Here is a 15,268-nt window from a genome sequence, read left to right as displayed (position 1 = left end):
CCGCCACCACCAAAGCATCCACAGGAAGACCTATGGACCAATGGGGATCTGAAGCAGGAGGGAACAAAATCTTATCTAGCCTCCAGGGAATAGCTTAGACGGTATCAGGAGCCTTCCAAGCACACTGCACGATGAGCCGGACAAGTTCATCGGCAGGTGCAGTAACCCAGGAGGTAGGGGGCCAGGCACGAAAGGCCTGCAGGAACACAGATTCCTCAGAGGTCGGATAAGAGGACTGCCAGTCACCTCTCTGTTTTAGGATATCGAGGATATCACCAAAAGATACCTCACAGAGTGACTGTGTCTTCAGTGAGGGACTCCTCTGTGGAGTCCATGTGCTTCCTCTTACACTAACTTTTCCGGTGGACCTTATCAGCGGGAGAAGCTGGAGAAGACAGCGGAAAAGGGGATTCCTGTGGGAATAACTCCTAAGGCCCTTGCACCCGGTGTCCGCTAGGTGCGACTTGTGAAACCACTTTACCAGAGGAGGGCGGAGGTATAGACAGTCCAGTATCACCAGCAGCAGCGAAAACCTTCTCCATCAGTTGGAAGGCTGGTCCACCCGAAGAGGAGTGCATGTCCAGGAAAGGGGTCACCCCTCCTGTAAGTGGCTCAGCCTGCCGACCCGGAGTCCCTGGATGGCTGTGGAGCAGCAAACTATACGTGTCACAACTGACATCCTGGGTTGTAGCAAAACTTTCCTGCCATGAAGGCAACTGTGGTTCCTTAGTGAGATCCATAAAGGGGAAGACTGTGCTATATCCATGGACTTCAAAGGCAATGAAGGAGGAGAATAAGAAGGGGTCTTTGGAGATGGGTGATCACCTCCCAAGGAAGGATAGTTCCTGAGGGGTGGGATACCTCTGGCCAAGAGCACCTGATCCACAAGACGCAATACATCATGTTCGGAAAGGCTTCTAGTGGACCTCATGGAGAGTGAGGGAGAAACAGGCCTGTCCACAGAAGAGGCAAACTCGGTGCCCATCTCATCCGTCCGCACTGAGGACAATAGTGCCAAGAGAGACTGGACTATGGTTGTCTGCACCGAAAAAGTCATCGGTGCTGAGGTCATGGTCTGCACAGACACAGGGATCGGTGCTGAAGTGGATGTCGGTGCCGAAGCTGGAACCGACAAAACTGGAGTCAACAATAAGGGCATCAGTTCCAAGGAAGATCTCGGAGCTGAGGCGGTCAAGGTCTGCGTGAACAGTCAGGCCCGATACAGTGGTAATAGTCTGAACCGAGGAGCCCCTTGGTGCCGATATAGTGAAGGCTGCAGGAGAAGATGGAGCCGAGATCACTAATGCAGTCAAAGGCCTCGGTGCCAAAGGTCTAGGCACCAAAAGCACTGGGGCTGACTGAGTGAGCTCCGGAGCCGAAACTTTAGCCTTTTTAGGTTTTGGTTGGCAGGAGTCCCCAGCCGGGGATGAAGGCAAAGATTTAGCCTTAGTAGGAACATCCAAGATTTTCTTATGGGCTCTAGGAGGGGTTGAGGCCTCTGACCCAGAAATAGCCTCTGAAAAGGGAGATTTAAGAAGTCCCTTCAGTAACAGCTTGTTTTTCCTTTCCAACATGGTTCTATATGAAAAGTTCTCACAAATAGTACAGAGTGGGTCAACAGACAAATGGGAGGCTCCCAAACAATAAACACACAAAGAGTGTGCATAGGTAGTTTGTGTCCACAATCAGAACACCGCTTAAACACTGGAATACCTTTCTTATCTGCCATGACAGCAAATTAATTAATAGAAAAGGTACCAGCAATGGTACAAGAGAGTACCCGAAGGTATGAGAAAAGGGGGAAGGATTACAAACGATGGTAGAGAGAGAATACCTCGTGGTAAAAGTGGTAAAGAAGGGAGCAGAAAAACCTGAAGAAATTATGTATGCTAAATGCGATAGGGTAAGAGACAATGAAATATAAACTTTTCTGACAGAAAAGTAATCTGAAAAACTATTAAACAACAAAGAACTGTACTTAGCTCAAGAGAAGTAGCTTGACACGACCGAATGGCAACGTGGCAAATGAAATCTGAGGTAACAGGGAGAGGGGGATTGTGGGTAAGAGTTTAGCTCAAGAGTATTAAACGGACTCGAGCTTGGAAAATGGCTGGCTCGGTTCCGAGGTCGGAACCAATACCCATGCATAAGGAATGAACGAGGATTACCAATATCAGATCAGATATTCTAGCATAGGCAGACAGGCACTAGAGATTACTCACAATCAGACTTTCAAGAAGCAATTTAAGAATTTAGAGAAGTACAGGAATTGTAGGCAGATAAAGGTTGGCATCATTTCACAGGTTTGGTTAACATGAACTTTTCAGACTCCTCTAACAGTACAATCTAAATTTTAAAACAATTAGTATCTAAACCCTTCATTTCATTTTAAAGTATCAATTTCTTAATGTATAAAGTTGATTTAATTCTGAGGACTTCTCTCAGTATAACAAATACTATAAATTTTAATTTATACTGCCAGTCTTGCCATAACTGACACAATAGTGCAGATCTTGTGTCAGAAAATGAAAAGACAGGACTGACTTGGCAAGCTAAAGCAAATGCGGTGTGGCATGTACTGTTGAGAATGGTTGAGCCCTATTAGGGTGGTATCAGGATTAAGAAAGTTCAAAGCTTTTTATAGCTCAAGTCATATAAGCAAGGCAGCTACCCACAGGGGCAGTATGTAGGACACTGTGATGGCTTAAACTAGTGCATTTCTAGGGTAAGGATGAGGGTCACACTGAGTAATTGAACTACCTTAGGATGAAGGATAAGCAAAGATCTTTTGCTATATGGAAACTATTGCACCGCATGCAGGAGGTTCATACAGTGATGTGGAAATACACAACAACTATAAGTCAGCAGAAAGGACCAAGAGATGCATGGAAACTGCCTGGAGCTTTATAATTAAGAAATGTTGGAAGGCTGTGCATGTGATAACCCCACAATAGACAAACTGCATACAGAAAAGTATATATTTCTCTGTCTCTCTCTCTCTCTCACTATATATAAAGATATGTGCATGTGTTTATACATACATATATATATATATATATATATATATATATATATATATATATATATATATAGATATATATTATACATAGATATATGGGTCTACTTCTCATGGTCGACATTTCAGAATGTCAAAGACCATATGATCGACATTCGAAATGTTTACCATGTAATAAAAAAAAAAAAAAAACAATAACTTAACTTCACACTGCTCCACCCTCCACATCCCCTGGAACTTAAATATACCAACTCCGAGATCGCACTACAGTGCGGAAGATGGAAATCTTTCCATTCCGCACTGCACAGAGATGCCAGTTCTGCATGGTCAACATTTCGAATGTCGATCATATGGTTTCGGCCATACTGTCTTTGACATTCTGAAATGTCGACCATGTGAAGTAGACCCATATATATATATATATATATATATATATATATATATATATATATATATATATATATAGATATATATATAGATATATATATATATATATATATATATATACACACACACGCACACACACACACACACACACACACACACACACACACACACACACACAGACATACATACATCAACCACAAAAACAGAAACAAAAGGAAAAGTGCCACTGACCACTAAGGTGCCAACCATAAAAATAAACAAACTATTTGTAGCACGCCAGAGGCAGGGACCACCACAAACAGATATAAAAAAACGCCAAACTTTATTTTCCGCTAATAAAGTTTGGAGTTTATTATATCTATTTCTGGCAGTCCTTGCCTCTGGAGTGCTACAAATTGCGTATATAGATATATACATATATATATATATATATATATATATATATATATATATATATAAATAATTATATACATATATAAATATAAATATATATAATATGCATCTGTTGGTAAAAGCAGACAATGAAGAAATATTAACATGCATATTATGTCAAACTCTGCATGTCTAACAAACCTACAATACTACAAACGGTGAAAAAAGGAAACAAGCAGTATCCTTCTCTGACTGGTTAAAAAAAACATGGCATAAGCATTCAGACATAATTTGTCTGAACAGCGGTACTGTTAAGAGAAGGAGTTTTTATTAAGTATTATGTAGGGTTAGCATTAAGTAATATGTAGGGTTAACATTAAGGGCAGGGGCAAGGTTAGGGTCAGCATGCATGAGCAAGGTGGGCTGGGAGCCTCTACTACTATACTACTACCATTGCTACTACTGCCACTACCATTGCTAATATTATTACCACTACTACTAGGAAACAGCAGTTCTAGCACAATTTCAACAAATGAGACAGATGGACACTGCAGATTATTCACAATTAGCTTTTCAAGTAGCAATTTATCAGTTTCAAGGAGCATAGCAATTACAGGCAGTTAATAGTTGGCATCATTTCTTAGGTTTGGCTAATGTGGCTGCTATTCTATACTACTACTACCAACACAACCACCACAGCTACTACTACTATGACTTTTCCTGCTACTACCCCCACTGCTACTACTTTTCCTACAGCTACCATACTTCTACTACCACCACTGCAACTACTACTTTTCCTACCACTATCACCACTGCTACTACACCTGTGACTTTTCCTACTGCTACCATACTACTACCACGACTGCTACTACTTTTCCTGCTACTACCAACTACTACCACCATTGCAACTACTGCTACTTTTTCTATTACTCCCATACCACTACCAACACTGCTACTACTGCAACATCTTTTCCTACCACTACCATACTACTACTGCCACTGCTACTACAGCTATGACTTTCCTACCACTACCATACTACTACCACCACTGCTACTACTTTTCTCTACTATCAACATACAACCACCACTGCTACTACTATTGGTACTTTTCCTACTACCATATCACTACCACCACTACTACTACTGCTACAACTTTTCCTACCACTAACATACTACTACCACCACTGCTACTACAGCTATGACTTTTCCTACTACCACCACTGCTACTACTGCCACTTTTCCTACTACTACTACCATATTACTACCACAACAATTACTGCTACAACTTTTCCTAACACTACCATACTACTACCAACACCACTACTGCTACGACTTTTCCTACTACTACCAAACTACTACCACCACTGCTTCTACAGCTATGACTTTTTCTTCTACTACTACCACCACTGCTACTACTGCCACTTTTCTTACTACTACCATACTACTACCACAACTGTTACTGCTACAACTTTTCCTAACATTACCATGCTACTACTAACACCACTACTGCTATGACTTTTCCTTCTACCATACTACTACTACCACCACTGCTACTACTACAACATTTCCTACCACAACCATACTACCACCACCACTGCTACTATAGCTATGACTTTTCTACCACTACCATACTACTACCACCACCACTGCTATTACAGATACAACTTTTCCTACTACAATACTACTAACACTACTGACACTACTTTTATGACTTTTCCTATTACTACCACCACTACTACTACTACTGCTACCACTACTGCTATGACTTTTCCTACCACTACCATACTACTACTACCACTGCTACTGCAGCTATGACTTCCTCCTACTACCATACTACTACCACCACTGCTACTACTGTTACAACTTTTCTTACTACTACAGAACTACTACCACCACTGCTACTACTGTTATGACATTTCCTACTACCATACTAGTACCCTCACTTCTACTACTGCTACTTTTCCTACTACTACCATACTACTACCACAATTACTACTGCTACAACTTTTCCTACCACTACCATATTACTACCACCACTACTTCAACATTTCCTGCTGCTACCATACTACTGCTACCACTGCTAAAACTTTTCTTACTGCTAGCATATTACCACCACCACTGCTACTAAAGCTACTACTTTTCCTACCACCACCATATTACTACCACCACTACTACCACCTCTGCTACTAATGCTGTAACTTTTCCTACTATCACCACTGCTACAACTACTACTATGGCTTTTCCTACCACTACCATACTACTACCACCACTGCTATGACTTTTCCTACTACTGCCATACTTCTATCACCACTGCTACTACTGCTATGACTTTCCCAACTATGTCTTTGGCACTACTACCACTATATGCTAATACCAGCATGCTTCCACTATAAGTGGATGAATAGCATGTCAGTGGCTATTTACTTTAATTTGTACTTGTATTTCAGTCAGATTTCAACTGGAATATCAAACTCCTTCAAGTATGTGATGGGGGCAGGAGTGATCTGCAAATTTCTTTTAGTTTACCATCTACCAGTTTACCTTGCTGTCTTTCTTCAAGAGTTCATAGATTTCCTTGACCTAATTCATAGGTTTCCAAGGTAGCTAATCCTTGTGAACTTTAACTTTCTGACTGAGGGAAATACCTACAAATCTGTCTGGAGTTACTTAATTGCACTGATACTTTCAGCTTCACTCAGTTATTGCCAGTGTTACCCATAAATTTGCCCACTCATTAGATTTAACATTCCAGTTTAGTCTTGAAGCCAGGGACATGGTGGTGGAGCCAGCTTTCTTGTCTGACCAATACTTTGTCAGTTTCAAATTACACTTCTCCATGTTACCACCAACAGAATCAGAGGTCATTCTCTGCTGTGATCTGACAGGGAAGTCGATAATCTGACTTGATCTTCTTTGACTGACTAGTTCCTTGAGGAAGATAGTGCTGAGGATTTAGATTAATTTGTGGTGACCAAAATTGCAGCAATTACTGATTCTCTGGAAATCCTCATCTCTGTGAGTGCAAGTGGTAAAGGATAGGCCTTCTCAAGGACAGGCTTAGTGTAGACCACCGCAAACAGAGATTTCACAAAAAAGACAGCATTTATGTTTAGCAAAATCTATGCCACTGCAAAGAATCCAGTTGCACTCTTCTTGACGGTTGGCAGGCTGTGCAGCTCAGCATGTCTTGCCACTTGGAGGATTTCTATCATCAGACTGTTTTTCAGAAAGCTGAAAGAATCTTTGCAGACAATGCTGCCAATTCAAGGCAATCCTTTGACACTGATTTGCCTATTGGAGCATCTAGTTACTTAGGTATAGATTGTTGAATTCATCCCAGCAAAAGTCTGAACAATGTGTTCTATAAGAAGGTTATAACAATTGCTTCATCTATGAATCCTATGTGTTGCCATCTGGGTCCTGGTCCTACAAGACTAGTTCTACCTTGTCTGGAGTCTTTGGGTCTAGTTACTTTCCAGATAATCATTCTCCAAGTCTCTAATGGATTTTGAAGTATGTTTTAGGTTAGGATAAAGTATTTTTGAAGTTATGTGTGCGTGTGTGTGTCTGTCTGTTTTATATGTGCAGTATGTTAATGTCTACTTTAGTTGTTAACTGAGAAGTGTCAATTTGGTTGGTTTGGAGAAACTGTACAAGTGTTAGTGACATGCCAATAAGGTTGGCATTGATCCCTCTTTTCACAGGACAGTCATGTACTGTTGGATTCTATGAAAATATCTGGAAGATGGCAAAAGTCCAGATATTTTAGGGGGAAAAAAAGATGTTTTAAATTTTCTACAGAAGCAACTACATTTACAAAACAGAGATTATTTTTTTTTTTAAATGTAATTTGTAATCATTGAGGGTGTAGTTTGTCCTGCAAAGTTATTTTTTACTAAGAAATGCCCAAGTCGGGTTATCTGAAAAGGTAGCAAATGTTCATGTCAGGGATATAGTAGGTAAACTGTCAATGATGGGAAAAAAAAGGATGGAAATACACTTCTGACTATGCGCTCCGACTTTAAATAAAAAAAGGAATCTACAAAGCCTACCAGACATGTTTTTCTATCACATCCTTAACTAAGGGCCTAATGTTAGGATACACATATAAACACAAATGTAAACTGCTATCTTTGGGGGACTATCCTTATCCATTAGTTGTTTTCTAACTGCCACCGGTAAATGGCTGTCTTCATTAGCAGTCACTTCCATGGTAACTATTTATAATGTTGGGATTTTGATTGTCAAGTCCCCAAAACTGGTGACCTAATGACTAAAAATCCAGACTTACATATATTAAGTCCAAGACTACCAAATCTTGGAATATTCCCTTTTCTTGGAAGTATAGCGATCTCAGAGTTGGTATATTATGGGGAGTTATGGGCATTGCCCCCTTGCAAAAAAAGAAGTTTAAAAGACAAAAGCAATTTTGACATTTGCTCTTTTCCCAAATTTACAGTCTTTTTTCTGTATGTTGAGACTTGTGATATTTTCAATAAGAAACTGACCTCCATTCCTAATAACCATTCTTGCCATCCTTTTATTCAGTCTAGTTCACACTACTTCATTCTCCTGATATTTAGCCTACTACTACAAATTTCTATCTTACTAAAATGAACTGCCTTCAGGTTCTACAAATAAAACACTATTGGCTATGTACCTAATAATTGCCCAGGTTTTTCATCTTTAACTACTGCCTAAGTCCACTTCACTGACTGTCTTCTGCAGGAAGCAATAGCATGCCTTACACCCAGACTACTTACTACAGGGTGATAACACAAACATAGTGGAAAGGAATTACGCAATTTTCCCCAGTTAAATTCCATTACATATTTTCTTAATTACAACCACAAATTCCAACCTTGCTTCCATACTACATCCCAGTAATACTTCTCTAATTCTGTTATCTAAAGTAAGCAAATGCCCTTTAGCTAAACTTCATAAAGAACTGCTTATTGGTCAGCTAAATGTGGGGAATATCAGAGACAAATATGATACTCCTGAGGTTTTGGCAAGTACAAACTTTCAAGTCAATGCATTTCTGCATCTTGATTAAAGACATCAGGAAACATCCAACAAGGACTCCTTATGAAGTGCAATGCCTTCAGATCTGATAAACGTGGGAGACAAAGTTGGAAGATCACTGATTCTCATGGACAATAACATTTCTTATATGGGTATATCCAGGCATAATCCATGTACCCCTTGGTGTGTTAGAGTTTTAAGAATAATTTATGACTTCATGTAATTAGATGTGTTAGAATTTAAATTAAAGACACAAACTGGAAATGTTACCATGGTTTTGATTTAAATTATGTATTCGGTTTAATAACTTTCTGCAGAATGTCTGGCTGTTACTTTTTTTTGCATAAATTTGCCAGTTTTGGACTTGTTTCAGCAACAAAAAGGTATGCTGTTTAAAATATGTAAGTGTGGTGCAATGGAGTGGAGTTACATTCTGGAAGGATACATGCAATTCCAAATACCCTGGTTACACCTCTGATTCCCTATATCCTTACTTCAACTGTAAAATGCATTAAGGACACCAAATCAAACTGGATTACTGTTGAATATTACATGGGCATCTGCCATCTCCTAGTCAGACACACCATGCTAAACCCCTTTCCATATCAACATCCCTCATGTCAATAGAATATATTTAGCTGAAGTGGAGCTCTAAACTGTACTCTCTTCTCTTAAACTGGCATAGTAACAAATTAGTGATTAACACAATGCATTAATGAACCAACCCATCTAGGAAGAAATCACTACTTGACTAAGAGCTTACAATACCCAGGCAATGCTCACTTCTAGACCCTAGACCCATATCTTGCTGCCTTTTCCCCTCATATTGTCTGGTTAAATTACCAATAGCTCAATATTTCATGCCCTCATCAGTGCAACCATTCTCCAACAAAATGGGGACATAAACATGTGCAATCGAATGCTGAATACTTTGCACTAATGCAGACTAAATTAATTTGCCCCTTCCTATTCAGGAATACACATACACATTACAAAATATACACAATAAATACAAAAGTTAAATTAGGTACAAAATGTACACAGTTAAGTGTAGATGATTGCTGTCAGGTGTTTCAGGAAAACAGGGGGTTTTAAATGTAGTAGCATCTACACTGAGCAATGTTGAACAAATGTAATTTAGAGAAGCTCTAAAGTTGATCATGGGAGGGCTATAAAAGATTTCATTCAGTGTGAGGAGAAGGTAGTCAGGGCTATTTTATGAAATGCTGTTTCTACTGCACTTACACTGAAGGGGTGCTGTAGGGTTACAACTGAGGATCTATTGTCACACAGTAAAAATAAAGATGTACTTAACCACATTCTGTGGAGGATGACAGATGATGAGGAAAAGGGGGATTGCAGACTGTGATCAAATGGAAAAAATGGCTATTAGGCTGAGTGTGTACTTGTAAGGACTTTGCAGTTATGAGTTCATCAGTCTGAGAAGTTTATGAAATGGCAAATCGAGTTCAGTGTTTTTTCTGCAATTTGCTGGAGTCTCAGGTGTGGTCTAGTGCTAAGGCAGTACTATAATTTAGGAAAAGTATAAACAGGAATATGAAGCTAGCAATTAGGACAAAAGATATGACATATGACAGGAGGAAAAGAAAGGTGCAGAGGTGAAGGAAGCACAATACAAGGAATCTAGCAGAATGGCAGCAAAGGCATAACATGAAAAGAAGCAGACAGAAGGAGTCAGAAAAAGGGCACAAGGAATTTTTTAGGCATATAACAGAAAGATGATAGGGAACGTCAGACCTGTTAAGTTGAACGAGGATAGCAGAAAGTTCATAGAAGACTAGGAAAAGAAGAGATACTAAATTAATACTTTACTTTAGCCTTCACAAAGGAAAGCAAAGGAAGAGGGCCAAGACAGGAAGCAATCATAGCAGAGAGTGAAGAGCAACTGATAGATGCCAGAAACACCAGGATAAAGTAGATTGTGGGAATGGGAATGGAAATGGCTGACCTTACAATGGAAAAAGTACAAAGAGCCTATGAACCACCTCACCAACGCTTCATCTGGCCAGTCGGCTTGTACATCCTTTAATGAAGATCTTCAACAGATGACTAGCCATTGCAGAAGTGCCTAAGGAATGCAGGACAGCAAGTGTGTTGCCCTTTTACCAAGGAGGACAAGAAGAAAAATCTCAAGGACTACATGCTTATTAACTAAGAGCAGCAGGTCATGGTAAAAATCATGAGAGAAAGGCTGGCAACCTTCCCAGAGAAGAAAAATTTCAATGTTAGCAGCCAGCAAAGGTTCCCAGCCACAAGCAATGGTCAATCAAATCTGATACAGACTTATAATGGAGGTTCTGGCTAACTTGACATGGGAGTACCACTTTAAGTGGTCTACTACCAGTAATTCCTGGGAATGTGAGGAGTGTTCAGTGATGATTTGTCCGATAGAAAAAACCTTGAATAATAAACGCTGAAAGACAATTTTCAGAAATCATTGGCCTTTTCACTTTTCTCTGTTGTGCCAGCATGGAGTGGGTATAGAAAAGTTAATGGGAGTATGTGAGCTCCCCCCCCCCCCATGTGGGTGCAGGGGAGATTAACCCGCTTGCACAAAAAGCATATACTATTGCTTGCCAAAAGTGGTTTTCAGTTACATTTTTCATGGTTCTGTCCATCAGGGAAATGTTGTTCACTGTACAGTACTTTTTCAAGACTTAACATTTACCTGCACAGGCAACGGATTCGAAAACTGAAGGAATGGGGAAGGCAGAAGAAATGGACTGTTGCTAGTTTAAAGGGCAGGATAGAGAGGGCTGTGGTGAAAGGGATGATGTTAGGGAATAAGGACACAGCCAGTGGAATATTACAGAATGTTTTATCTAGTAATCTTCAGTTTGTTTGTTTGTTTCAGCTATATTTCAGGGAAATAAAACAGGATTAGTCCTCTCAGTGATGATACAAAGACAGATGCAGCATTGGAAGCAGGACAACATTTTGGAAAGATTAACCAGAGAAGGAAAAGGTGGCAGCAGAAGTTCACCGAAGACAAATTAAAAATTTGGTTCAAAACTCTGTTGTGATGAAGCTGCTTGGGGAAGTGGACTGCATGGCAAAACAACAAGAAAAGATGTGATAGTACTGGTAACCCCTGGAGTGGATTAGTAGCAACAGAGTGAGAGGACTGAATACTGGGGTACATCATCAGGTAGCTCTAGACACAAACCAGAAATACTTCTAACACTAAATGATTCCGGTCAAACTTTGACCTGAACATTGTGTGTGGTTCTGGAGGCTACCAATAAAGAGGGGCATCAGGTTGCTGAAAGAAGTCCAAAAGCAAACCACCAAAATGTGCATAGAATGGAGGGGCAACGATGTGATCAGAATTCAGAGGAAGTGGAGTTCTTCTTACTAGAGACCAGAAAAAATGGGGGACAATCTGAGTGCAAAGGATCCTGACAAAGAGATAGAAAAAGTTTTGTCTTGAACAGGAAGAAAAGGGTAAGCAGATAGAGAGAATAGGCAGCAGAGTTTGGAGAAAGACTGCTCCCAAATCTCTGAAAGCACTTCTTTGTGTTGAAGATAGTTAGGTCATTTGACAGACTACGAGAACAAGCTATGAATAAGGAATCCACAAATATATTCAACGATGCATGGGACAGGTGGAAAAAAAGACAAGGTAAAAAGAAGGGATGGAGGGGAATTACGATCATAAATGCTTTTAAAGGGCAGATTCAACAGGCTTATTGTCTCCTTCTGCCATCAAGCTAATGTTACAATATAGGAAAAGAAAAGTGACCATTCGTATTACTTTAACACGGGGGCTCAATGCCTGTGCTGCTATATTCAATTACTGGTCCCCCATCATCCCTTTTCTGCCTCTCAGTTGTGCCCTATCATCACAGAGTTGCATACCATCATACTGCCTTATCTCTGCAGTAATGTGCGCCATTACCTCAGTGCTGACATCTTTTAAGCCAAAGTAATCACCACCACTCTGTAAGGATACATCAGTTTCTGCAGCTCTTCCCCTGTCGCTTCTCCCTGTGTGTTGTATATAAACACATTGCTGAGCAGCACAGCAAGGATGAATAATGTAGTTTCTTTCCTCTTGTCACCCTGGAACAGATAATCAATAATTAACATCAGTTATAAAGTTCAGCATTTATTGGCTATAATTGCTACAAACCAGACTGGTACATGTTAAAGGAAAGGGGAGGCTGTTCTGATCTTAGCCTCCGCTCCTCTCAAGGTAAGCTGTACATTATGACATTAATCACACCTTCTAGCTAAACAGGACAGCTGATTTGCAAAACCATCCCAGTCCTGTACACTCATTGCCATTGCTTCCAATTTATCACACAGCAAAACTGGCTCCACAGTGCATCACTTTAGCAAACTGTATAATTTTCATTAATTTGAAAGCAGACACCCTTCTTTAATCAACTAAACATTTGGGATGCATGGCTAGGCTTAAAAAGGCCCTTGTGGTCATTAGCCTAATAAACACCTATGATCCTATAAAGGATCCAAACTATGATGGTACAATGAGACGTAGAAACAAGCAGCAACATTTTTGAAATTTAGTTTTAGCATTTTTGACTGGTGTCCATACCTTGCCTAACAGATACAGACCCAGACACGCACACACACACACACACACACACACACACACACACACACACACACACACACACACACACAGACACACACAGACACACACACACACACAGACACACACACACAGACACACACACACACACACACACACACAGACACACAGACACACAGACACACACACACACACACACACACAGACACAGACACACACACACACACACACACACACACACACAGATTTAACTCTGTCTACCTGTAGGATTACATTACATAATCAAAGGTGCAGAAAATGTAGCTGAAACTCAGTGGTAGTTAAATAAGAGATTATATTTTGGGTTCTTAGTGCAGATGGCAAAAAGCCTAACGAATGTAAGGGTAAACTGTATCAGGCACCACATGGAAGTAATGATAAAAACAACTTTATTGAACATGAAAATTTATACACCTATGGTAAGATTTAATAAACTCTGTATAGGCTTTGCACAAAGCCCACATAGAGTTTACATGTTTGTGTAGTAAGCAGCAGCAGTAATTATAGATTCATGCTGTGCATTGCGTTTAAATGTAAACAAGCGCAGCTTCTTGGCTGGCAACAGTGTTGCCAGCCAGAAAAACTTGCAAAGCAACAGAAACCCCACCTATGTAAGTACACCAACTACAGAACTCTGTATTTAATGCTGGCACCACAGCATAAGTCTGACTTGGAGAGTGTCAGACAACACTTTATAGATGATGACATCAGCAGTGTCTGGTGAGAAGAAGATGGTAATAGCAGTGTCCCACATGTTGTTGTAAAATGCCCTCTCTAATGTCAAGCAAGTGCACAAACACACACACACACACGCACACACACAGTTGACTGCAGTGAGAACAGAATCCCTACTCATCTAAGTACACCAACTTGAGAACAGAGAGGGTGCTGGAGATCTTGGCTTGGCTGCTCAGCTGAGATCTCAACTCTATAGCTGTGCCAGTGGGGAGTCTTACTGGGGATCTGGAGAAACAGGAAGAAACCAAACCCAGACTGACTGTGGTCTCTGTGTGCTCTTAAGGGAAATGGCACTTTACTGTCTGTGTACTTGTCGTCATTCTCCCAGTGTGTATGTCCCCCACTGTTGCCAGTGGTGAGGACTGAGACTCCTTGATTACCGGGCCAGTGGTGGGGTGTCACACACCCCTAGTGAACATCTGATACAGTTGGGAGGTGTGTTAGACATGTGAGTCATGATAACTGCCTGGGCTGCCAGCATACGCATTCAAAATTATTCCCTTAGCTTTACTCATGACTTGGCAGTTAGTGTAGTGGAAGCCCTTTCTATTTATGTAGACCCTTTCCTGTTCCCTGGGTGGTGCCTTGATTTCTATATGTGTACAATCTATGGAACCCAGTACTTCTGGGTAGTGTGCTACAGGGCAGAACTCTTGCAAATTTGTGGCCCAGTCCTTAGGAGTATGGGGAAAATATATGTGGTCACTGGCATGTTGGAGCATAGCATTTAATGATGGAGGATCCTGAATGCTAATGCCTGTGACACCGCAGCATGTTTCCTCTAGGTCTCTGAAAGGTTCCTGTAGCTAAAATTCTAAGTGCTATACATTACTGAGCACAAAACCATGTGCTACCGTGTGCACATCTATAGTCTTAGCGGACCATGTATGGTTTACTGAATCTGCCCTCTAAAGCTTTCCACATTAGTAGTATGGTGCAGTTTTAAATTTTCATGTTCAATAAAGGTTTTTTTACTGCTACTTTCACATGGTGTCTTGTGCAGTCTACTCTTAAACAAATTTCTTATACTTGGGGCGAGACTATCCAGGGTTCTACTGGTTTTTGGAGATTAAAAATCTTAAGGATCTGGTTAATGCTGACAACCACAGATATGA

General features: G+C 40.5%; 1 protein-coding gene across 2 annotated transcripts in view; it reads right to left on the bottom strand.

Moving 5' to 3' along the window:
- The window catches only part of LOC122809310 (guanylate-binding protein 1-like), a 668,410-nt gene that overhangs the window by 494,896 nt on the left and 158,246 nt on the right, over positions 1-15,268 (bottom strand). For both annotated transcript variants that reach the window (XM_044080706.1, XM_044080705.1), the window contains exon 4: positions 12,774-12,883. In XM_044080706.1, the coding sequence (XP_043936641.1) occupies positions 12,774-12,883 (110 nt within the window). The remainder of the gene's footprint in view (positions 1-12,773; positions 12,884-15,268) is intronic.

Source organism: Protopterus annectens, chromosome 8.part0 (assembly GCF_019279795.1).
Source record: "Protopterus annectens isolate FY-2018-M chromosome 8.part0, PAN1.0, whole genome shotgun sequence".
Lineage (NCBI taxonomy): Eukaryota > Metazoa > Chordata > Ceratodontiformes > Protopteridae > Protopterus > Protopterus annectens.
This window is presented reverse-complemented; position numbering and strand designations above follow the sequence as displayed.